At 38.0% G+C, this 19,885-nt stretch overlaps 1 protein-coding gene across 1 annotated transcript in view; it reads right to left on the reverse strand.

Annotated features, from left to right (window-relative positions):
- TTC6 (tetratricopeptide repeat domain 6) overlaps nucleotides 1-19,885 on the reverse strand; it is a 175,590-nt gene that overhangs the window by 37,876 nt on the left and 117,829 nt on the right. The window contains exons 15-20 of the mRNA XM_043490117.1: nucleotides 14,429-14,598; nucleotides 11,439-11,559; nucleotides 9,889-10,039; nucleotides 7,081-7,163; nucleotides 6,083-6,159; nucleotides 4,895-5,055 (exon numbers count right to left, since the gene is read on the reverse strand). Coding sequence (XP_043346052.1) covers nucleotides 4,895-5,055; nucleotides 6,083-6,159; nucleotides 7,081-7,163; nucleotides 9,889-10,039; nucleotides 11,439-11,559; nucleotides 14,429-14,598 — 763 coding nt within the window. The remainder of the gene's footprint in view (nucleotides 1-4,894; nucleotides 5,056-6,082; nucleotides 6,160-7,080; nucleotides 7,164-9,888; nucleotides 10,040-11,438; nucleotides 11,560-14,428; nucleotides 14,599-19,885) is intronic.

Consider the following 19,885-nt stretch of genomic DNA (forward strand, 5'->3'; position numbering starts at 1 on the left):
GGCAACCAAAAGTGACCTCAGATTTCTAACAGAGCAATGTCAGGGAGGCAGGGAGGTTAAAGGAAATTTAGGGTTATTCCCAAGAAGGAATTCAATATCATAAAAGTATCAATGATCCCTAAAATAACCTAGAGAGTCAATGCAATTCAGTCGAAATTCCAGCAGGATTTCTTGCTGCTGTTCTTTTTATTGAGGCATAGTGGCAACCCACTACAGTATTCTTGCCTGGAAAATCCCACAGACAGGAGTCTGGAGGGCTACAGTTCATGTGATTGCAAAGAGTCAGACACAACTGAATGACTGAGCATAGATATTTACAACAGTGTTAGTTTCTGCTGTACAAAGAAGTGAATCAGCTATATGCATACACATATACCTTCCTTCTCGGACCTCCCTCCCTGCCACCCCATCCCACCCATCTGGATCATCTTAGAGCACTGAGCTGAGCTCCCTGTGCTATAGAGCAGGCTCCCACTAGGGTTTTTAATGACTCTTGACAAGCTGAATTTAAAATGTGTATGGAAGATAAAAGGATGAAAAATAACCAGGGATTTCCTGAGAAAATATGCTGTGATGACTTGCTCTACTGGATGTCAAGAATTACAATAAAGCAACAGTAATTAAGACATTGTATTATTAAGTCAGGGGTAGAAATATTGACCAAAGGAACAGAATAGAAAACCCAAAATCAGTCCCACACATACATGAAAAGCTACAACAGGACAGATGTACTACTTAAATCTTTGATTGAGGAGAACACTTCAGTAAATGATACTGGAACATCTGAGTATCCATATGGGGAAAATTGAAATTTTATCAATATCACACATTCAAAAATATCTATTTAAGGTAGAGGGAGATCTTAAACTGGAGAAGGGAATGGCAAACCACTTTAGTATTCTTGCCTTGAGAACCCCATGAACAGTATGAAAAGGCAAAAAGATAGGACATTGAAAGATAAACTCCCCAGGTCGGTAGGTGCCAAATATGCTACTGGAAAAGAGTGGAGAAATAACTCCAGAAAGAATGAAGAGATGGAGCCAAAGCAAAAACAACGTCCTCTGGTCATAGAAGTAAAGTCCAATGCTGTAAAGAACAATATTGCATAGGGACCTGAAATGTTAGGTCCATGAATCATGATAAACGGGAAGTGGCCAGACAGGAAATGGCAAGAGTGAACATCAACAATTTAGGAATCAGTGAACTAAAATGGACTGGAATGGGCTAATTTAACTCAGAAGACCATTACATCTACTACTATGGCCAAGATTCCTTTAGAAGAGATGGAGTAGCCATCATAGTTAACAAAAGAGTCCGAAATGCAGTACTTGGGTGCAAACTCAAAAATGACAGAATGAACTCTGTTCGTTTCCAAGGCAAACCATTCAATATCACAGTGATCCAAGTCTATGCCCCAACCAGTAATGCTGAAGAAGCTGAAATTAAATGGTTCTATGAAGACCTACAAGACCTTTCAGAACAAACACCCAAAAAAGATATCCTTTTCATCATAGGGGAATGGAGTGCAAAAGTAGGAAGTCAAGAGACACCTAGAGTAACAGGAAATTTGGCCTTGGAATACAAATGAAGCAGGGTAAAGGCTAGCAGAGTTTTGCTAAGAGAACACACTGGATATAGCAAACACCCTTTTCCAACAACACAAGAGACAACTCTACACATGAACATCACCAGATGGCCAACACCGACATCAGACTAATTATATTCTTTGCAGCCAAAGATGGAGAAGCTCTATACACTCAGCAAAAACAAAACCAGGAGCTGACTGTGGCTCAGATCATGAACTCCTTATTGCCAAATACAGACTTAAATTGAAGAAAGTGGGGAAAACCACTAGGCCATTCAGGTATAACCTAAATCAAATCCCTCTTGATTATACTGGAAGTGACAAATAGATTCAAGGGATTAGATCTGATAGACAGAGTGCCTGAAGAACTATGGACGGAGGTTCATGACTTTGTACAGGAGGTAGTGATAAAGACCAACCCAAAGAAAAAGAAATGCAAAAAGGCAAAATGGTTGTCTAAGGAGGCCTTATAAATAGCTGAGAAAAGAAGAGAAGTGAAAGGCAAAGGAGAAAAGGAAAGATATAAGCATCTGAATGCAGAGTTCCAAAGAATAGCAAGGAGAGATAAGAAAGCCTTCCTCAGTGATCAATGCAAAGAAATAGAGGAAAACAATAGAATGTGAAACTAGGGATCTCTTCAAGAAAATTAGATACCAAGGGAACTTTTCATGCAAAGATGGGCACCATAAAGGAGAGAAATGGTATGGACCTAATAAAAGCAGAAGATATTAAGAAGAAGTGGCAAGAATACACAGAACTATACAAAAAAGATCTTCACAAAAGATCCAGATAACCACAATGGTATGATCACTCACCTAGAGCCAGATATCCTGGAATGTGAAGTCAAGTGGGCCTTAGGAAGCATCACTATGAACAAAGCTAGTGGAGGTGATGGAATTCCAGTTGAGCTATTTCAAATCTGAAAAGATGATGCTGTGAAAGTGCTGCACACAACATGCCAGTGAATTTGGAAAACTCAGCAGTGGCGACAGGACTGAAAAAGATCAGTTTTCATTCCAATCCCAAAGAACGACAATGCCAAAGAATGCTCAAACTACTGCACAATTGCTCTCATCTCTTATGCTAGCAAAGGAATGCTCAAAATTCTCCAAGCAGGCTTCAACAGTACATGAAACGTGAACTTCCAGACGTTCTTCAAGCTGGATTTAGAAAAGGCAGAGGAACCAGAGATCAAATTGCCAACATCCACTGGATCATCGAAAAAGCAAGAGAGTTCCAGAGAAACATCTTTTTCTGCTTTACTGACTACGCCAAAGCCTTTGACTGTGTGGATCACAATAAACTCTGGAAAATTCTGAAAGAGATGGGAATACCAGACTACCTGACCTGAGACCAGACCACCTCTTGAGAAACCTGTATGCAGGTCAGAAAGCAACAGTCAGAACTGGACATGGAACTACAGACTGGTTCCAGATAGGAAAAGGAGTACGTCAAGGGTGTATATTGTCACCCTGCTTATTTAACTTATATGCAGAGTACATCATGAGAAATGCTCAGTCTGGATGAAGCACAAGCTGGAATCAAGATTGCTGTGAGAAATAACAATAACCTCAGATATGCAGATGAAACCACCCTTAAGGCAGAAAGTGAAAAAGAACTAAAGAGCCTCTTGATGAAAGAGGAGACTGAAAAAGTTGACTTAAAGCTCAACGTTCAGAAAACTAAGATCATGACATCTGGTCCCATCACTTCATGGCAACTAGATGGGGAAACAATGGAAACAGTGAGAGACTTTATTTTGGGGGGCTCCAAAATCACTGCAGATGGTGACTGCAGCCATGAAATTAAAAGACACTTGCTCCTTGGAAGAAAAGCTATGACCATCCTTGATAGCATATTGAAAAGCAGAGACATTACTTTGCCAACAAAGGTCTTTTAAGTCATAGCTACAGCTTTTCCAGTAGTCATGTATGGATGTGAGAGTTGGGAAACCTGAAATGTCAAAGAATTGATGCTTTTGAACTGTGGTGTTGGAGAAGACTCTTGAGAGTCCCTTGGACTTCAAGGAGATCCAACCAGTCCATCCTAAAGGAAATCAGTCCTGGGTGTTCATTGGAAGGACTGATGCTGAAGCTGAAACTGCAATACTCTGGCCACCTGATGCGAAGAACTGACTCATTAGAAAAGACCCTGATGCTGGCAAAGATTGAAGGCAGGAGGAGAAGGGGGCAACAGAGGATGAGATGATTGGATGGCATCACCAATTTGTTGGACATGAGTTTGAGCAACCTCCAGGTGTTGGTGAGGGACAGGGAAGCCTGACATATTGCAGTTCATGGGGTTGCAAAGAGTCGGACATGACTGAGTGACTGAACCGAACTGAACTGAGATCTTAAATTTGAAAAGCAAAGCTTTTAAACTCTTAGAAGAAAATATGGGGAAACATCTTACGACCCTGGTGTAGAAAGGGAATTTTTAAACAATAATTTTTTTTAATATTTTTTATTTATTTATTTGACTGTGTCAGATTGTGGCATGTGGGATCTAGTTAGCTGACCAGGAATCGAACCCAGGCCCCCTGCATTGGGAGCGCAGAGTCTTAGCCACTGAACCACCAGGAAAGTCCAAACGAGAATTTTTTTAAGGCTGTGACAATGAAACAAAAAGTAGATATAGTCAAGTACATTACAATTAAGACCCTCTGCTCATTAAAAGACATCATAAAGAAAATTTAAAAAGCAGGCACAAATTTTAAGAGAATATATGACACACATGCCACCAACCAAGGACTAATACACAGAACTTATTTTTTCAACGCCAAAAATGAATATGAACAAGACAAACAAAAATGTGTACAGGAAATGGATAGAACAGGAAATATGAGTGGCTATTAACCTATAAAATGATGCCTCGATCTTTCACTCAAACTGAAAAATGTGAATTAAGACCACAATGAGACAGTTTTATGCACCAAATTGACAAAAATAAAGTTGACAATACCAGTTATCATAGGATGGAGATAAGCAATAATACTCATACACCACAGGTGCAAGAATAAATTGGTAGAAGCCTATGGAACTATGTGCCATTTTCTTGAAAGTCAAACATTTACATCTTCTATGTTCCAGCAATGTTAACAGAAGACATGAAAAAGAGTGCTTGGAGCAACCTTACTCTTAAGAGGAAAAAAAAATAAAAGGGAATAACCTAAATGTTAACTAACAGAAGAATCAAGAAATGAATGGCATGATTTATTTTGTTAAAAAACATATATATAAGCTGTAATTCTAAGCACAATATAACAATTCCATGAATAGGTTTAGTAAACATGACTGAAACGTTTTTCACCTTGTTTCTCTTGGCCTTCATTTGAGCTTTTGCTAACAGAATATACATGGGGACATCAGGCTTGTTTACCATGATCCCATCCAAGACCTGGACGGCCTTGTCATGGTTCTCACAAAAGGAATAAATGAGTGCCTGCTGAATAGGACTCAACTCAATGAGACCTGAAAGGAAAAGAACGTTTATCAGTAACTTTGCCAAATATCTAGGACTTCGATCTAACTGTTTCTAGGCAGTCAAGCAATTCAATATTCTGTTTACAATATGAATTTAATAAATCAATATGATACTAAAATCTATTTATTATCAACAGACAATAAGACATTCCAATTACAAACAAAAAAATAATAGTGTAAGTTTGATATAGCCTGCAATAATCTCGGGGCTTTCCAGGTGGTAAAGAATCCACCTGCCAATGCAGGAGATACAAGAGATGTGGATTCGATCCCTGGGACAGAAAGATCCCCTGGAGTAGGAAATGGCACCCATTCCAGTATTCTTGCCTGGAAAACTACATGAACAGAGGAGCCTGATGGGCTATGGTTCATGGGGTTGCAAAGAATCAAACATGACTGAGCACACACACACACACACACACACACATAATAATCTCTCACAAAATTCACCAGGTTATGAGGCATTTTACAAATTGATTATATACATGCAAAATTGATGTTTTAAAGTTTCAAAATCCAACTCTGACTTTCAAGTGAACTCTTTGTGCTAGCTATACATAGCTATCAGTTCAGTTCAGTTCAGTCACTCATCGTGTCCGACTCTTTGCAACCCCATGAATCGCAGCACACCAGGCCTCCCTGTCCATCACCAACTCCTGGAGTCTACACAAACCCATGTCCATTGAGTCGCTGATGCCTTCCAACCATCTCATCCTCTGTCGTCCCCTTCTCCTCCTGCCCCCAATCCTTCCCAGCATCAGGGTCTTTTCCAATGAGTCAACTCTTCTCATGAGGTGGCCAAAGTATTGGAGTTTCAGCTTCAGCATCAGTCCTTCCAATGAACATCCAGACTGATCTCCTTTAGGATGGACTGGTTGGATCTCCTTGAAGTTCAAGGGACTCTCAAGAGTCTTCTCCAACACCATAGTTCAGAAGCATAGCAAATAGTATAAAAAGATTAAAGAAGTATTTTAAAATTAAGGCAATGTTATAATTTTGCATTGATTATATTTACCTTTGTTCATTTCTGCTACTTGATAAATAGTAAACTTTGCAAGATCATAGCATCTCATCCTAAGAAGATACTGTCCTCTGAAAGAAATAACACTCTTTAAATCTAAGCAGCTAAAAATAATCTGTATTTTTCTAAGATAAATATTTTATATTACTTAAGATCTTAAATTATGTTTATTCATACTTACATATATATGACAAAAACAATGTGAAACATATGAATATTTGTGTAAGTCTAAGTAAGCCAATTAGCATAGAGATGTGAGAACAAAACAATTTAGCAAATGTGAAGCTGAAAGGAAAATACTCACGTCTTTTTTTAATTATCAGTATTTAAAATGTTACACTCTGCTGCTGAGAAATTTTAACGCTAAACACAGGTCAAGGGGACATAAAAAGGGAGAAGTGTTTACATAAATTGTTAAAATGTGGTTCAAGAGTTAAAACATAAAGCAAGCTCTTATCAGAAAGCACTGTTCCAGTCCATTTTCCCACATCTGTAAATCCATTTCCCATGTTAGTAATTATATTTTTGGTAGTGATAACTCATAATTTGCAATGGGTCCTTTCATAGCAAACTCTACTGGATCTGAAATACAGTTCAAAGTATTGTGTTTTTTTTTTTTTTTTTTCACCGAATTATCCGAGGTTTATACTTGGTACCTCTGTAGACACAATAAAAATATATTGCCTCACTTTCATGAGATCTGGGGTAACTATCTAACCAGTAATCTAGAGAGGTCTCAAAGAACTTAAACACGAGATAGTTGTGTTTTGAAACAAGGATAGAACAAAGGGAAAGATCTGCTTATTGCATAAATTATCTTAAAATTCAATGAAAACAGTAACTATATTTGACTTGCTGGTTGAGAGATGGCCATTCCTGGGAGATTAAATGTAAAACAAAGAGGTCAGGAGGATTAAGAAAGAACTAAGGATTCCAACAGCTAGCTCAGATTCTAAGTTATCCCAAAAAGAATTCTATTTCTATGCTCATACCTTATTATATATAACTGGATTCCATCTGGCTGAAGGTGGATCGCATAAGATAGCTCTCTTACCGCCTTTTTAAGTTTATGCAACTGTTGAGTGATAAACAGGAATTTAGCTCATAATAATACTAATTGCTTCCTTTCTGATATTTATTTTCTCCCATTCTTCAATACAGAAATTGTGCAGGAATTCCTCAATGAACGTGGGATACAGTGAAGTAAAAACAAACAAACAAACAGAAAGATGCTAAGTCTTCTGTTTTTTTAAATTATCTTTTAAGTTTGAAGAATGATTACACAGACCCACAAATACATAGTTTTAGATAAATATGATTATATCAGGTATTCTAGTTTCTTTTGTTTAGCTTTTTCTCTAGCTTTTCAGTTTTTCTCCCTCAACCATAGCATCTTTTACACCAAACATTACTCATGTTAATAAACTAGATCACAAAGGAAGGTAAAATAAAAAGTCAATTCCACTTAAAAATAAGAGAGGAAAAACAAGCTTGCACTTAAAGGGTAAAATGAATGAGTAAAACAAACTACAACAATGCTAAAAAAAAAAAGATATGTTTTAAAATAAATATACAGTGAAAAGTAAACATTGATTCTTTTCTTAATACAGGTCACATAGCATAATCTGGATTTGTACAAATTTTTACAACATTCAGTTCAGTTCAGTTGCTCAGTCGTGTCTGACTCTTTGTGACCCCATGAACCACAGCACGCCAGGCCTCCCTGTCCATCACCAACTCCCAAAGTCTACCCAAACTCTTGTCCATTGAATCGGTGATGCCATCCAACCATCTCATCCTCTGTCATCCCCTTCTCCTCCTGCCCTCAATCTTTCCCAGCATTAGGTATGTTACAAAAGGAGGAACTAAACAGATTCCAGCAAAATCAACCTGGGACAACAAATGACTCCTCTTACTATGCTGACATGCTGATCAAAACATATTTGTACATGGAAGTAAACATACAGAGTGGGTCATGTCAAGAGGGAATTCAAAAGAAAGGAGTTTGAGATGTGTTTAACTGTGCAACTTCGGCCTGCTGCTTCTCAAACTGACTGACCAGGTTGGTGTAATTAATAAACCACCTCATCATATGTTTACATTGATCCACCTGGTTCCAACAATGGACGTATCTATACACTGAGAAAACCTTGACTGGGAATGATGGAGGCTCATTCTCTGGTTTTCACAAACTTTCCTGAGATTGAACTTCTCCAGGCAGCATGAAATCAGATTTACCCTAGAGGCTGAATCCACACTGTAGGCAAAGGTATTCTTCTATATACATACACAGGGTTTGGTTTGTCACTGTTTCATCTACATGGGATCTTACTGTACACACTTTATACTCTTCTAAATCTTGCTCTAGAGTATCTCGGAAATCCTTCCAAATCAGCTGGTATAGTTCTAATTATTCTTTTTACTGACTACATAATGCTCTAGAGTATAAATACAATGTAATTTACTCAACCATTACTGTGAAGAGATATGTGCCCCCTCACAATGAGTCTTTGAATATATGTCCTTACACCTTGGTATTATGCTAGTGCTTTGGTTTCTAAGCATGCTCAGAGGAAACTTCTGCATGAGGCCTCAGCTCCATCTACAGGGAGTGACACAAAAGGGTCACACTCCACCCCCATCCCTTCCCAAAGGGATCAAGAGCAAACTCTCCCTGGGGACACCACCAAACTGGCCGAGGGTCATCCCCCTCCACCATCGGGAAGGTAAGGACTCCAGTGGGACTCTAGTCACACTGGCTTCTGAGATGCTGACAATGAGAACAGAGCCTCTAGCAAACTCCCAATGGACATGTTGTGTGGGCAAGAAATAAACTTTGGTTATTTTTAAATGGTGACTTTGGAGTTTTGTCTGTTGTTGTTGTTTTTCCATAGCATAACAGCCTATCTTGACTGAAACCTACGTGAGAAGAGGACTTGGAGGAGATGAGGGCCAAAAGGTAACGAGAAGCCGGTTCACATGAACTCTTGCAGACCTTTGGCTTCCGCAGGATATTTGGCTTTTATGCTGATCACATAAGGGAAGCTATGGAAGGGTTCCAGGCAAAAAAGGAAAATAATCTGATTTATGTTTTAACAGGATCATTATGCTGTTGTTTTGAAAATCCATCAAAAAGGAATAAAGAACAGAAGCAGCAAGACCAGGAGGCTACTGCAATAACCAGTGAGAAATGACAGTATCTTGGACAGGGTGGTTAGTGGTGGAGCAGTAGAAAGGAATATCTGCTTTGAAAAGTAGACACAACCAGATAACACTGTATATCTCTGGAAAGTAAAATTTGGTTGGAGTCAGGAAGAACTTTTATTATTCACTGCATTGATTGAATTTTACACTAAGCATAGTTTTTTAATTTAAATAACTTTTAAAATTTAAACCAAATTTAAAGGAAAATGTGAATGATTTGGATCCCATCCAGTGCATAGGTCTCATTATAGAGAATAAGATTGTGGATAGTTTTTAATTTATTATTTGCATACATATATTACATATATATATATATATATATTGCTTTTGTAATAAGAAAAAAAGGCATTATTTTAAAAAAAAGAAAAGAAAATGAAAGACAGAAATTCACACTGAATCAGGAGAGGCTTTATAAGTGGGCAATTCTAATTAACTGAATCTACTTAATACCTAAAATGCATTGCTTATAAATGCACTGGGCTCTGTAATTAGCTGAAAAAGAATACACAGATATATTTTAAATTATACTATTGAACAACTATTCAGAACATGAAAACTTTAAAAAAAAAAAATCAAGCATCTCAAACTTTAGATACCTTACTATAGGCTTCTGCTCGACAAATATAGCTTTGAATATACATAGGGTCATGTCTAATAGCCTCAGAAAAATATGAAGTGGCTTCAATGTAGTTATCCAGATGTAGCAGATATATGAGGCCAATATTTATATAAGCCAAAGTAATGGTTCTTCAAAAAAAAAAGGCAAAGCAAAATATTCTTAGACATTTTAACTATTCCAAATGTTTTCCAATTATAAATGAACCTAATAAAATACATACAGCAATTTATTCAAGGGTTCATTCTCAGGGTTTTACTAAAGCAAAGTAAATCAGTTAACTACTTTCTATTAAAAATTACAAACACCTTCATAAAATCCTTAGTAAGGAATAAACATCCATAGGGTTTGTCCTAGGAATAGATTTCCTAAAGCCTTCTTGACTCTTAGCAGTACTTCACTCTTCTTTACTTAATCTTGACTTATTTTGAATAACAAGCTTAGTTTTCCTCAAAAGCTTTTGCCTCAGTCTATGTTATATTTTCCCTGAGAAAGGGTGTGGAACAGTAAGAAACAGCAAGGCTTAGGGTTAAAAATCCTCTCCACAGAGTTATTAACCCAGCTGCTTTTCCATATCAAATAAATACTGTTTTTCTCTCTTCGAAGCAATTTAAAATGTAGAACTTTAGAAATTGTGTTCCATGCCTCTATTTCAAAATGAAGAAACTGTACATCTTTAGCCCAACTTTGTAGAAGTCCTGATCCTTTGCCTACTGCCCACTTTCTTCTGGCTTTCTGCAAGTGAAACTCACTTCTTTCACTTCCTGACTCAAAAATATCCCAAAGAAAACCACTGTGGCCACTATGAAGCCATGCTCCATGACGTTCCTAAGTCAAGTTCCATGTTTACCCCAAAGAAGCTAAGTAAGCAGTCTGTCAGATGGCACAAAAATGGCATAATTTGTTACCTTTCTGACAACCTCCATTTTAATGAATGCTTCTTTGGAAAGAAGGAGAATTACTTAATTAAATTCTGTTTTTACAGTCTGGTTTTCTGACTAGTGTATATAACCTTCAGTCTGTTTCTTCCTGAACCTATATTCTAATGGTATTTGATTTTTTCTTCTGCATTACTGAACAAAATGCAGTCAGAAGTTCTAAACAGAGGATTTCCTTCCATTGAGTCATATATTGAACATTGTAATGATATATCAAACAGAATATTTTGCCATTATTTTAGAACTTGATGACAATTCCATGAACTTAACTTCAAAAAGTTCTAACCTGGTCATCCCCAAACTGCTCTTAATTACTGGTTGATTTTGTTATCCATGCATATAAACTTCCCTGAAACCCATTCAATCCCTAAAATTTGCAGAAGCAGCTGAGGCAAACAGATGTTGAGAACAGTCCTTATTTTGGAAGTAATCTTATTTTTGGAAGTAGTATTATAATTCTAGGATGACTTTATATTTGTCTCATTTTTACAAAGTTACTAGTGATGAGGGGAGAAAGCTTTTTCTTGCATTTTTGGTACTTTCTTAATTTTATACAAAAGTGAAATCAGTCAAAACGAAAAAGAAAACATACCTTTCTAGACAAATAACGGCTTCAAAGTCACAAATAGCTAGCCACCAAAGTTTTAGATCTGCATAGAGTATGCCGCGATGTAGGAAACAACTAAGATTCTCGTAGCCATCATTTATGAGAGCTTAAAAATAAAGGTATATATCTTATTCAGGTTGTGAGCAAACATATCTGAGTTATATTTTATCCTATACTCCTTCCTACAGATTATTTTTATTTTTTATTATTATATAAAATAAAACATATCTATGGGTGTAACTCCTTGGTGAGTAAAAGATAGTACTCACATATAAAAGTATATTTGTTTATAAATAATAATGTGATTATCCTGGTTCACAAATTCATTAGAGCTGGAAGACATCCTGGTGGTAATCCAGGTAATCTACAAATGAAAAGATTAAGGTCCACATTGCCCATGCAAACCAATGTCAAAGATGGGCCTAGAATCTGACCTCTGATTCACTTCAGTGAATTGCAGTCAGAAAGGTGCTGTTACCCTTGATGGCCTGTTATTATCAGGTACACAGGAAGGCATCATTACTGGCCAAACAACAGGTACAAGCCCAGACTGGGACAGACAGCAGAGGCCAGGCTTATACACATAAACCAGGAAGGCAGCTCAAAGAGACCACTCCAGTGCATACAGACCTTGGAGTTAAGGCAGGCAAGTTGGCTATGCATGTCCAAATAACAGAAGCATAGGGCACAAGTAATCTCCTCTCAGGACTCCGGGTGTGTGGTCCTCATCAGTGACCAGTCTAGTCAGTCAGTCCTAAAGGAAATCAACCCTGAATACTCATTGGAAGGACTGATGCTGAAGCTGAAGCTCCAATACTTTGGCCACCTGACGCAAAGAGACAACTCACTGGAAAAGATCCTGAGGCTGAGAAAGATTGAAGGCAGAAGAGAAGAGGGTCACAGAGAATGAGATAGTTGGATGGCATCACCAACTCAATGGGCAGCAGTCTGAGCAAACTCCAGACGACACTGAAGGACAGGGAAGCCTGGTGTGCTGCAGTCCATGGGATCACAAAGAATCAGACACGACTTAGCGACTGAACAACAACCAGTCAGTCTAGAGGTCATCTCACGTTTCCCCCTCAACTTTCAAAAACATGCAGTGAATTAGATGAGATTTACACAACATATAATCTACATCTTCCAAGTTTCTTGAGCACATTCTAGCTAAAAAGGGAAAGTTTTCAACAAAAAAAGATACATAATGTTCACAGGCTGGGACACAAATATTCACAGTACTATATTCTGGGAAGTATACCGAGTATAAGCAATGATCACACAGATTAAGTAATCACTTGAAGGTTATTTGACTGCTCAGTTTACAGTATGACTGTCTAACAAGGAGAAAGTTAGCTGCAGTTTGGGTGGTTGCTCTAGAAAACAGAAACATTCTCTTCGGGGCGGGGCGGGGGAAATGTATTAGAATTACTTAACCCCTCTGTGCATCGGTTTTCTCATCAGTAAAATGGAGATGATAATAGTACCTACCTCATAGCATTATTCTGAAGAGTAATTGAGACACTCCCTACATAGCATTTAGAATAGTGCTGCCTGGAAAGTTGTGAAATGTCTAATGAATGTTAGATATTATTATTAGCTTAGAGAAATATCTTGAGGGCCCATTTAATGAAAGATAAAACTCCTTAGGCTAACCTATAGGAAAGGACTGAGGCCAAAATAAAGTTGGTCAGCTCTGAATAATCAACTGACAAGGATTTGTATTATTGTGATGGCATAGAAAAGAGGGGATAAGGAACCCAAGACATGGAGAAGAGGGAAATATGAGAAAGCGGCTTTTAGGAAGAACAGGAAGAAAGGGGTTTGGCCAGATGGCAGATGTACAGGGCTGACAGAGACTAATAAAAGATGAACCTTCAGAAATAAGGGTCTTTAACCTTCAGTTTTGAATTATCTGTGCTAACTTTATCCAACGACCCCTAAAACATTCAGTAACAGATGGTAACCATGAGAAGTGAACTGGTGAACCAAAATGGAGAATCAATCAGAGAGGAGTAATTCGATACAAAGATTACAAGAGAAGTGAACAAGAATCCTCAGTTCCAGGAATCGTTGGCAATAGAAAGGAGGACACTAGACTCCTCTCGGCACACAGGATGGGCTCTGAGTTATTTTATTTGCATATTCGTGGGAAGGGTGACTTCAGAAGTCAGATGGACTTAGAGATATCAATAAATGATCACCTGTTATTGACTTCCCTGAACAGCGTTCTATTCTCTTCCTAAGGGTCTAGGGGTTTCCTTAAGCTCTAGATTCTGCCTCATCAAGGATGTCGGGATTCTAACACTTTGCACCCAGGTGAACACAGCCATGTCTGGAGTGTTGAACCCTGGCTGGAATTTGCCAGTAAGGATGGGCTAATTTACTCAGCTGGACACTGTTTACTGAGCACTTATTCTCTATCCAGAATTGTGCTGGACATACTTGGGGACCAAGAATGTACTGGCACATAGGTAGAAATGGCCACTTTTACCTGTTGGCATCCTCTTACCGAGGATTCGCATTTTTAGTTTAAGGGTTACAAAACTCAGAATTTGACTAATCCATCGGCTGGGCCTATGGAGTGGGACTCATCCCACCAGGAAAATTCACTATCATTTTAGCAAGATGACTAGGAAATGGGCCTAGATTTCCAGAAATAGCCTCAGAAGTTCACATATAGAAAGAGATTTCTTTGATATGATATTCTCTCTTTGCCACTGTTATACACACGTAAACACACACACAATTACACACACTAAAAGGGACTATTAGAAACACTTTTAGCTAAACTATTATAGCTTACAAGTATAAAATATATGTGCTATATAAATATACATTAGTGTGTATATATATATAAAACCATACAATAATACACATATTACATTAGTTATCCCACATTAGTATCCCACTCCATGAAAGTGAGCTGCTGAACCTCAGATTAAATCCCCATATATGTGCCATTGAAGGTGAAGTACCTGAAACACTATAATCCTGCAGCGCCCTAAGAGGGTTACTCTTCCTAAATAAGCAGGCTCTATAATACAATGCTAACCAGTTATTAGGCTCTAAGTGAACTGCAATAGAAAGATCTTGAACTGCTTGCTTATAAAAGTGCCGTTGAAAATATGTTCTCCCTCGGTACATCCTAGAAAAAGAGAAAGGTTCATTTTAACATGTACAGAAAAATATAAATTTTCTCTTTTTGGCAAACCTATACAACTAATTTTATATTTGAATAACAATTGGTGGTTATTTCTCTTTGCTTCCCAGGAAAGCTTAGTCATAATGTTAACAGCAAAAGAGATATAAACTTTTTATAAATAAATATATATAATAAAATGTTTTCATTATAAATATACAATAAAATATTTTATGCTTATTAATGTTATATATTAATTGTATGCTTATGAATTTATTATATCTCTTATATTTATCAGAGATGTGTGTCAATAAAATACACCCATATAAATGGGAGATTTCTCTATCTACATGCATAAAAGATATTGCATCAGTTTCATGAGTTGAATTCTATCTCCATTAATTTCTGACTTCAGTTCCTAAATTTTCATTGACCTAGATCAACTCTGAAAATCCAATCTTCAATTAATAATGTAAAGCAAATCAGTTTTTACAACTAAAATAAAAATGACAATTAAGGAAAAACAGGAATAAGCTACTAGGCTGCCTGCTCTGAAGAAATTAAACCCAGGGGGAGGAAAAGAGATGCTCAGGAAGGTTATAATATGAAAACAATGGTAATTTGAAATAAAGAGTGCAGCCACTAACAGAGGTCTTTCAAAAGCACCAAGACTCAGGATATTTTATATTGGAGCAAAATATTTTTTACACCACACATAAGAAATGTCTTATGTATCTTCTAACGAACATAAAATCTTACATTTATTTTTAATAATTTCTATTTGTTAAAGAATATTAATTAACTTTTAAGCCTACATATAATTCTGAACTTAAAATCTTACAGAATAAATCTTTAGCAATATTTTTCGTAGGGTGTCATCTACAATGTGTTTGAAGCATTAAGTCGTGTCAATTTTTCAAAAACACTGACATTCGCATCTGTTCCTTCTTTCATTTCCACTGCCTCAATACTGAAGATTCTCATCAGATCACACCTAGGCTACTATTTTATCCCATTCCTGTCTCTATAGTGGTAAGATTTAATCATCAAATAATAAAGATCAAGGGGATCTTCCCGACCCAGGGATGGAACCTGCGTCTCCTGCATCTCTTGCACTGCAGGGCAGATTTTTTACCAGTGAGCCACCAGGAAAGTTCTTCCTGTAAGCAATCCCCTTCAAGTCAAGAAGTAGACAACCAGAATAGAGCAATAACTAGGGAAGAATTTTTAAAGAGCTTCAAAAAACTTTGCCCTCCCTTCAAATGGCTGCAAGCTGGGATAGTTTTAGAAGTAAATTATTTCAAACTTTCAAAGAACAAAAATTATCTAATCCTAAAGGACATATTTCTAAGAAAAGAAAAAGATAAAAGACTTAATTCATTTTGAGAAAGTAGCCAATTCCTGAAGTCAAAATCTGACTATATGAAATCAGTGAACAATTTTACTATGAGTATAGATGAAAATTTTTAAAAATTTAAAAGACAAATTCGGTATAGTTTAATAACATTCAATATAAAAACATATGACAGCCAAGAGATTTCAAAATTATAAGGCCTATTACTGTGAAACTCTTACAAGTAGATCATAGGAAAAATTTTAAACAGGAAAAAAAGATATTCCCTTGAAATAAAGAATAAATGGCTCAAAAATTAAAACTGCAATGTTTGTTGGCAAAAGCCAAAGGCACTTTCATTACTTTAAAGGAATAAAGACTATTTTATTACTAATGTTATAATAAGGTTAAAGTTGATGCAATCATAAAAAGAGTTGGGAGATTGGAGTAGACCAAAACAGGTAGAACAGGAACTCTAAAACTCCACTTCTCCACAAAAGCAATGAATAAAATGGCAAAAACCATCAGAATCCGTTTTTTTTGGAACTCTGAAATCTAATTAAAAACAGAACAACCAGGGAAATGCTTAATAAAGGAGGCCAAACTGCTGCATTTTGGTAAGGGAACTCTATGGTGTGTTCTAACTCACCCTGTATTTCCCTCCCCAATTTCCCAGACCCATGGTGGCCTTCAGGACAATCACCTGCCTTCCTGGTGCAGGTTACTAGTACCAGAGGGAACAACACAAATCTTATTCTCAAAGAACTGTAGTTATGTGTTTTGACCTGTCTGCTGAATGGATCACTGAAAGACTGGCTCAAATGTTTCCCTCTGTTTTGACTGCCTTAGAGCTTTCTGGGGGCTGATGTGACTTCCTGGATTGTACTTATCAAAAGCACTTAAAGGCAAATGTATTAGCAGTTGCCACTTGAGGCAAGGGATAACAATCGGGACAAGCAACAAACTAACCAAAAACTCTGGGATGAAAGAAGCTGGAAAAGAAGATACCAGGGGGGTGGGGGCTTTAGAAAGTTTCTACATACTGAGAAAATCTAAAAGCCACATGCAAACCCAAGGCTGGAAGCATGCACAGAAAAGACCTGCAAAGACCCTCTCACCTCTGATTAATTCAGGCTCTGTGCAAGTAGGACACAAAAGTTGAGTCACTGAAGTTGTCTGGACAAGTACTGAAAGAGTGCCTCAACAGAGCCAATCTGCAAAGATTGAGAGACTTCTTTTATTTGGTTGGTTGGTTTGCTCCAGGAGATTAAGAAAATCTCAGTCAAATCACAGCTGACAATCAAGCTAACAGAATAGAGACTTCAGTAGCCACCCATGACAAAGAATACAAACTTTTAAAAATCTGTTCAGTAAAGTCACTAAACAAACCATATGAATGACAAGAAGCAGCAACAATAAACCCTGGAAGATGAGTGGATGAAAATGATATCCTAAAGTGCTATATTATAATATTCAAAGGGACTACTTTTCAACAAAAAATTACAAGTAAAGCAAACAAAAATGACCTATCCACAGTATAAAAAGAAATTAATAGACATAACCCCTGAGGGAGTCCAGACATCAGACAGACATATTCAACTATCTTAGTCAGTCAGTCAATTAAGTTGCTCAGTCGTGTCCAACTCTTTGCGACCATGAACCTCAGCCGGCCAGGCCTCCCTGTCCACCACCAACTCCTGGAGTTTACCCAAATTCATATCCATTGAGTCAGTGATGCCATCTAACCATCTCATCCTCTGTCGTCCCCTTCTCCTCCTGCCTTCAATCTTTCCCAACATCAGGGTCTTTTCAAATGAGTCAACTCTTCACATCAGGTGGCCAAAATATTGGAGTTTCAGCTTCAACATCAGTCCTTCCAATGAACACCCAGGACTGATCTCCTTTAGGATGGACTGGTTGGATCTCCTTGCAGTCGAAGGGACTCTCAAGAGTCTTCTCCAATGCCACAGTTCAAAAGCATCAATTCTTCTGTGCTCAGCTTTCTTATAGTCCAATTCTCACATCCATACATGACTACTGGAAAAACCAGCCTTGACTAGACAGACTTTGTTGGCAAAGTAATGTCTCTGCTTTTTAATATGCTGTCTAGGTTGGTCATAACTTTCCTTCTAAGGAGTAAGCGTCTTTTAATTTCATGACTGCAGTCACCATCTGCAGTGATTTTGGAGCCCCCCCAAAAATAAAGTCTGACACTGTTTCCACTGTTTCCCCATCTATTTCCCATGAAGTGATGGGACCAGATGCCATGATCTTAGTTTTCTGAATGTTGAGCTTTAAGCAAACTTTTTCACTCTCCTCTTTCACTTTCATCAAGAGGCTCTTTAGTTCCTCTTCACTTTCTGCCAGAAGGGTGGTGTCGTCTGCATATCTGAGGTTATTGATATTTCTCCCGGCAATCTTGATTCCAGCTTGTGCTTCACCCATCCCAGCATTTCTCATGATGTACTCTGCATATACGTTAAATAAGCAGGTGACAATATACAGCCTTGACGTACTCCTTTTCCTATCTGGAACCAGTCTGCTGTTTTATATCCAGTTCTAACTGTTGCTTCTTGACCTGCATATAGATTTCTCAAGAGGTGGGTCAGATGGTCTGGTATTCCCATCTCTTTCAGAATTTTCCAGAGTTTATTGTGATCCACACAGTCAAAGGCTTTGGCATAGTCAATAAAGCAGAAATAGATGCTTTTCTGGAACTCTCTTGCTTTTTCAATGATCCAGCGGATGTTGGCAATTTGATCTCTGCCTTTTCTAAAACCAGCTTGAACATCTGTAAGTTCACAGTTCACATATTACTAGTGCCGGGCTTGGAGAATTTTGAGCATTACTTTACTAGCGTGCAGTGGCTGCACTTTGCTGGAGCAGCCGTGAAGAGATACCTCGTGTCCAAGGTAAGAGAAACACAAGTAAGGCGGTAGGCACTGAGAGAGAGCATCAGAGGGCAGACAGACTGAAACCACAATCACAGACAACTAGCCAATCTGATCACATGGACCACAGCTTGTCTAACTCAATGAAACTAAGCCATGCCATGCAGGGCCACCCAAGACGGTGGGTCATGGTGGAGAGGTCTGACAGAATGTGGTCCACTGGAGAAGGGAATGGCAAACCACTTCAGTATTCTTGCCTTGAGAACCCCATGAACAGTATGAAAAGGCAAAAAGACAGGACACTGAAAGATGAACTCTCCAGGTCGGTAGGTACCCAATATGCTAAAGGAGATCAGTGGAGAAATAACTCCAGAAAGAATGAAGGGATGGAGCCAAAGCAAAAACAACACCCAGTTGTAGATGTGACTGGTGATAGAAGCAAGGTCCGATGCTGTAAAGAGCAATATTGCATAGGAACCTGGAATATTAGGTCCATGAATCAAGGCAAATTAGAAGTGATCAAACAAGAGATGGCAAGAGTAAACGTCAACAGTCTAGGAATCTGCGAACTAAGATGGACTGGAAAGGGTGAATTTAACTCAGATGACCATTATATCTACTACTGTGGGCAGGATCTCCTTAGAAGAAATGGAGTAGCCACCATAGTCAACAAAAGAGTCTGAAATGCAGTACTGGGATGCAATCTGGATCTGCAAATGCAGTACTGGATGCAATGACAGAATGATCTCTGTTCATCCAAGGCAAACCATTCAACATCACGGTATTCCAAGTCTATGCCCCGACCAGTAATACTGAAGAAGCTGAAGTTGAATGGTTCTATGAAGCCCTACAAAACCTTTTAGAACTAACACCCAAAAAAGATGTCCTTTTCATTATAGGGGACTGGAATGCAAAAGTAGGAAGTCAAGAAACACCTGGAGTAACAGGAAAACTTGGCCTTGGAGTACAGAATGAAGCAGGGCAAAGGCTAATAGAGTTTTGCCAAGAGAACGCACTGGTCATAGCAAACACCCTCTTCCAACAACACAAGAAAAGGCTCTACACATGG

Source organism: Cervus canadensis, chromosome 17 (genome assembly GCF_019320065.1).
Source record: "Cervus canadensis isolate Bull #8, Minnesota chromosome 17, ASM1932006v1, whole genome shotgun sequence".
Classification (NCBI taxonomy): domain Eukaryota; kingdom Metazoa; phylum Chordata; class Mammalia; order Artiodactyla; family Cervidae; genus Cervus; species Cervus canadensis.